Raw genomic sequence first — 6,052 nt, forward strand, 5'->3', positions numbered from 1 at the left:
TATTACAGGTGATCCAATGTATTAGTGTGTTGCACCAATAAATTTGATGCCAAATAATGCAAATGCAACAGTTTGGCCAGGTGGTTCAATGTTTGGCTAGTTTTACTACTTGCTTTAGGTTCATCGATGAAAATACATGAAATTATTCTACAATCAGTATCACAAAAGTATCACACATAGTCTTATAACACATCAAGGATAGTATAACAAGAATAACAACTTCACATTTATTTGAGACACATTTGCTATTGACACTTTTTGTAAAATCCCTTTTTTCCCCCACTTTTTGATGTGGCTGTTTAATATCGGTTACCGTCGGGCCACAGCCGTGGCATACAAGTTTTAAGTGGCATCTGCCATAGGAAATGGTAAATGCTGATGAAAAGCAAGTGGTATACCACTGGGACATTAGCATAATGTCTCTGAAACAGAAATGTACCATCAGCCACTTTTTAGACATTTTAGCTTTAAAAATGGCTTAAACAGTTAACATTATCAAACCTGTTGCCTGTTAATTTGACTAATCAGTTAATCCACCAATCAGTTCTGTGCTAGACCACCGGTTGGTTTCTAGTGACTGGGGTCCAGTTGGGGCCTAACAAACAAAATTTTGCCACAGGACCCCATAGAAGGCTAACGCAGCCATGCCAGCTGAACACTGGCCCTTTTTTGTTTGTGTGTGTGTTTTTTTTTTTAAATGTACAGTTTTACTTTTGACTCGTGGCCTGGTCATAGGTCATATCTGCCACTTCAGAGACTCACGGTGTGTCAGGATCATTATTCATCGTACACACGTGGTTCTACAGTTGGTACTAACGGTTATGATGGCTCCGGGTGAAGCTCCCAGCTCTGCAGTGATTGGAGGAGGATTGCTACTCTTCCTCCTCTGATTGGTCCGCAGCACTGCTCTCGTTCGCGGGCCTCCATCCAATCACAACATCGCAAAGTTCTGCTGCGGAAGAGGGATGCGACGGAGATGGCTGAACTTAGATAGCGCTGTGTTTGGGAATACCTTCACTATGGACCTTCTCCGGAGGAAAGAGGGGAGCGGGGGACGGCTGCTTGTCCTCGCAGTCATTTTCGGGTGGTGCTTCGTGTCTGTGCGCTCTTTCGGACAGAGCCAAGACAGCGAGTTCACGTTTCTGCTTCCAGCCGGAAGATCGGAGTGTTTCTTTCAAACAGCAATAAAAAACGGCACGATGGAGGTCGAGTATCAGGTAACTGCGTGTGTGTGGTCAGCAGACACAATCACATACTGTGTCCACATATTACAGGCCATCTGTTAAAGCATACGGGAGCACTATGCTGATGGATGAGTATTGCTAGCCCGTCATTCCTGCAGCTAGCTGACATGCACTGTGCTGCAGCTGGAAACAAATGACAGCTCATATTCTTCCATTAACTTCATATTGTGGGAGTTAAGGCAACTGGATGAGGCTACTGACTGATAACTAGCACACGTAGATACCCCACAGGCTGAGAACTGAAAAACATCACGTCAAACGTATCTAGCAATTTATCTAGCAGCGTTTTGTGTAAGACTGCAATAAAAGAAGAAGCGTTTCACTGAGAAAGATCAGCGATAACAGAATACTACACAGGAAATGAGAAAATGCATCACACACTGCTCATAGTCAGAAGGAATGAGTCATTATGTAGATAAGCCGTACGCTTACTGTATGTCTGGAAGTTTCACATCCTGGTAGCCTCCAGTCATCTAGCAAGTCAACCACCTGAAGTGAGATCCTGATCCTCATCCAAGTGCTGGTCCACCCCTGGAGAATTGGGAAATTTCCAGTCCAGGGCTGCAGCTAACACTTATTTTCCTGATCTGTTAGGTTGGAAAATAGTGAAAATGTCCATCATTATTTCCCAAACATTTTCAAACAGCTTGTTTTGTCCAATTAACACTGGAAAACCCAAAGATAAAACATTTACCGGCACAAAAGACTAGTGAATTTTAAAAAATTACTTAAATAATTAATCAGTTATCCAACTGATTAACTGATTGACTGATTGTTTCAGCTCTACTACTGTCAAAGCTGTGCAGAACCATATACATTCGTTACCGAAATTATTCAAACCATCAATCTACACTCAATAACCCATAATGGTTTTTGCAAATTTGTCTCTCATCTTAAAATTGTTTATTTACACAGGAACATGTCTCATAATGTAAAGTTCTACTAGTCAGCAGTGTATTTGTTTAGTGGGAGAGTCTAAAAGGCAAAAGCACATATTTAAACTCTCTTGAGCATGTTTGACTTGGGACGACCTGGGTGCCTAGTGGCTAAGACACATACTGTATAACTGCAGTGGGCCTGGTAAGATCATGGTTGCAAGTCCCCTGTCTCTGTGTGTGTGTGTGTGTGTGTGTGTGTGTGTGTGTGTGTGTGTATAGAATAAGAAAATGTTGTTGGTTAAATTTGCTGCTCAGTGTGTGTAATGTATTTGTGTGTTTACATCCAGGTGATAGCAGGTGCTGGTATGGATGTTGACTTCACCATCCTCTCTCCAGAAGGCATCCGGCTCATCATCGAGTCTCGACGCTCCGATGGAGTCCATGTGTTAGTGCGACCTCACGCTGGCCTCAGACCTGGATCACATTTCATATTTCAGCTGCGTTGGACAGGTTTGTTTGACTTTGACTTTATTTCCTGTTATTACAGGGTGGAGCCTACGGAGGAGGGAGACTACCAAATCTGCTTTGACAACAGCTTCAGCCGCTTCTCAGAGAAGATGGTGTTCTTCGAGATCATCATCGAGGGTCAAGGAGGGGATGTGGGTGGAGACGATGAGTGGGCGGGTTTAGAGGAGCCTGATGGAAGCCTGCTGGAGTACAAGCTGGAAGACATCCGGGTGAGATACATGTTTGTGGTTTAGAAATTAATTCAAATGAGGAAATCTAGTTCACTGTTTCAGCTGACCCATTAACAAAGCCCTTTTGTTGGTAAAGAGAGATAACCGAGACAAGCTTGTTGTGCGGGTACAAACCAGGACAGATTTTACATGTTTTTTATTAAACATGAATGGTCCAAACAACTTTTTTTCAGGTATTAGATCTGCCCTCGCTCTTGTAGCATTTGCCTCGGAACCAAATAATATTAATTATAGCTTGAAAACAGTCAGTCCCTGTTTGTTCATTAACAAACAATTATACATTGATAATTTGGCTGTTCAAAGAATAACACTGTTATTTTGTATTTTATTTACTGTCAACAAAGCCCATGAAAAGACCAAAACCAACAATTAACTTGTCCTACTAACACGTATTTGTGTGTGTGGCTACACATATATCTCATCCCTCTGTGTCGTAGACCTCCATTCTTGTCTGAAATCTATTAAATACACATCAATGAGCCATGCTGTTTCACTGGGTGACACGATCCTTCATTATAATAAACACTATGCTGACTTTAAATGTAGTTTGTTTGAAGTCAATCCCACACACACGGCCCTGCTGCTGTAAATACTCACTGGATAGTAAAATGTGTATTAATCCACAGCTGAAAATAGTCCCCAACAAAATGCTGTACTAACTCCTGGTGGGTAATGTTTGTTAAAATTACAGTGCCCCGCTGTTTTATAAACCTATTTGAAAATTAAAAGGAAAAATAAAAACATATATTGTATCTTTTAGCTGTTTTTCCTTGTGTCATCAGTAGGAACAAACTGGCAGGAGAAGTGGGTAGGTGGTTTTGGTTTTGGTCTTCTCATGGGTTTTTTTGCTGACAGTATGGAAATATAGAATAACGTCAACTATAACCCGTAACTAATATGTGTCCACTGCTAACTGGGAACATCAGCTGCTCTGCACATCAGACCAGCTCAACCACACCACAACAATGGTTGCATGAACCATGAAAGAGTTGTGGTTTGACAGCTGATAGGTTGATATTGGACGCAAAATCAAAACTAGCACAGAAAATGAACATGTCCGCAGAATTCTGTTGAAATGGACAAGTTGGAGCAATTAGCCATTAACAGCTCTGTTTGCTTTAGAGACCATCCTGTCCATCAAGTGCACTTTGTTTTCTCTGTCTCTTAAAACCTCCCTCACAATTTCCTCAGGAGTCCATGGATTCTCTGCACAGACGCTTGGAGCGCAGCCGGCAGATGCAGACGGTGTTGCGGGCCTTTGAGGCGCGGGACCGGAACCTGCTGGAGGATAACCTTTGGAGGGTCTCATTCTGGTCCTGTGCCAGTGTGCTGGTGATGCTGTGTGTGGCCCTCACTCAGGTAAATAGAGTACTGTGATGGGGTAATCACGTTCCTGACCGTTTACAAGCAGTTCCAATCACAATACACAACTGTCTGTTTACTTCTGCATTCCCAGGTCTACACTGTCCGTAAACTCTTTGAGGATAAGCGGAGGGTCTGCACATAGAGAAAACAGTGTGCTGCATTACAAGACAGGCTGGGAGGGAAAACAGTCCCAACACAAGACGTTCAGCTGGTTACCCCATTCAGATTGCGCTCCATTATTTTTCATTTTGTCTACACGAACACCAGCTTTCAACATCAGCTCTAATGGATGTTTTTCTCTGAAGTTTTGTTTTCAGTCAGTTTGTGAGCAATAATAAAATATAATTGCTGTAGATCAGGAAGGGTAACCAGACAAGGAAGAGACTGTGAGGAAGCTGAAGCTGGTCATTTCATTTCATTTAGTGCCTTCAATGTCAAATCTTACCACAAACCAATGAGAACATGATTTTTTTTTTTTTTAAAGAGATATCCGAAGAGCAAAAAATGTTGTTTAGCTGCTGTCCTACATTTTTTAAACTGTTTTTTTTTGCAAAAGGTGAAATTATCTTTAAAGGTTAGTTAAAGATTATACAACAAACATTTATCCACAGAACTTCTAATTAACCGTTTACAAGGGATAACTATGTGCAATACTGTTGTTGGCGTATTTGTTCTTCCTGACAGAATTACAGTGTAAGATCCTGCCATTAGATTGGTGCCAATTGGTCCAAACGTGTCCTCGGTTGCAGCCTCATTGATTGTTAGTTTTTCACAGATGTTACTGATTTCTTTTCATGTGCCAGTACACGTCCATGTTGACAAATAAGAATGTAGAGCAAGAAACAGGGATGATTCACGGTGTGATTGCCAGTAACGTATGTATGTCAGTACTCCTCCAGACACATACACAGGATGTGTGAACATGTCAGTTCAGATATGCATTAAGAATATTCATTGTGAACATACAGCTTGTTAGATGTGTGTTTATATGTTTCTCTGGACGATCAAACTTGCTTTTATTCTGATGTTTACTCTGTCAGCAGAATGTGACGTTTTGTTTGTACTCAGCCACGGAGTGATTTTTTTTTCTTCTTTTTTTTTTTTTTTTTACCTGAGCAGACTTTCATCACATATTCTATATGATAAATAAGATAATCAGGTTTTCATGGGTGTCACTGATAATAATAAATGCATTTTTTATACAGTAAATACTTGGTTTGATGTGAGCTGTCTTTTTAGAATAAAAACTGCGAATGACCATGAATAATCTATAAGTGTGTTTTGTGATGACTTGCACTGTCGTTGAAAACAGTATAATAAAGCAAAAACTCTACCGCAAAGATTTGTCTTAGTTTTTTCTTTTTTTTTTTTTGGCTTCATGTACTTTATGTGCTTCTTGTCCATGTAAATCATGAGAAAGCTTAGTGCTGTTAACACTGATGCGTCTCACGATCAACTGACAGATTATCGTGTTGTGCAGCACAGTTTTAAACCTAAAGAAACCATACTTATTTATATTGTATATAAGGACATAAGGCAGCTTATCACTGTATTTTCCCCAGAGCTGTGTGGGGGAAGTGTGGTCGCTTCCCCCACGCGTGTGACCAATGTGTTTACATGCACTTTATTTTTGCCGATATCACTCCCCCGAATGTCTGAGCTCATTGGAAGCTAAATGCAACTGTTTATATGATGTGACCTTCAGTTGAAGTTGGTTTAAAGATTATATACCAAGTGATTAAAGTGAATTAAATACATCTGTGGCTATTTAGTGTTATCTGATTAACACTGACTCACCATAAAGTTT

The 6,052-nt window shown here is 40.7% G+C and overlaps 1 protein-coding gene across 1 annotated transcript; it reads left to right on the forward strand.

Annotated features, from left to right (window-relative positions):
* The first annotated feature begins 955 nt into the window (after window positions 1-955).
* On the forward strand, window positions 956-4,742 carry tmed1b (transmembrane p24 trafficking protein 1b). The gene is made up of 5 exons (XM_041037141.1): window positions 956-1,217; window positions 2,470-2,567; window positions 2,670-2,859; window positions 4,072-4,239; window positions 4,337-4,742. Exons 1-5 carry the CDS (start codon window positions 966-968, stop codon window positions 4,385-4,387), a joined length of 759 nt encoding a protein of 252 aa, XP_040893075.1. The 5' UTR covers window positions 956-965; the 3' UTR covers window positions 4,388-4,742.
* Window positions 4,743-6,052: the final 1,310 nt, after the last annotated feature.

This window comes from Toxotes jaculatrix, chromosome 4, assembly GCF_017976425.1.
Source record: "Toxotes jaculatrix isolate fToxJac2 chromosome 4, fToxJac2.pri, whole genome shotgun sequence".
Taxonomy (NCBI): Eukaryota; Metazoa; Chordata; class Actinopteri; family Toxotidae; genus Toxotes; species Toxotes jaculatrix.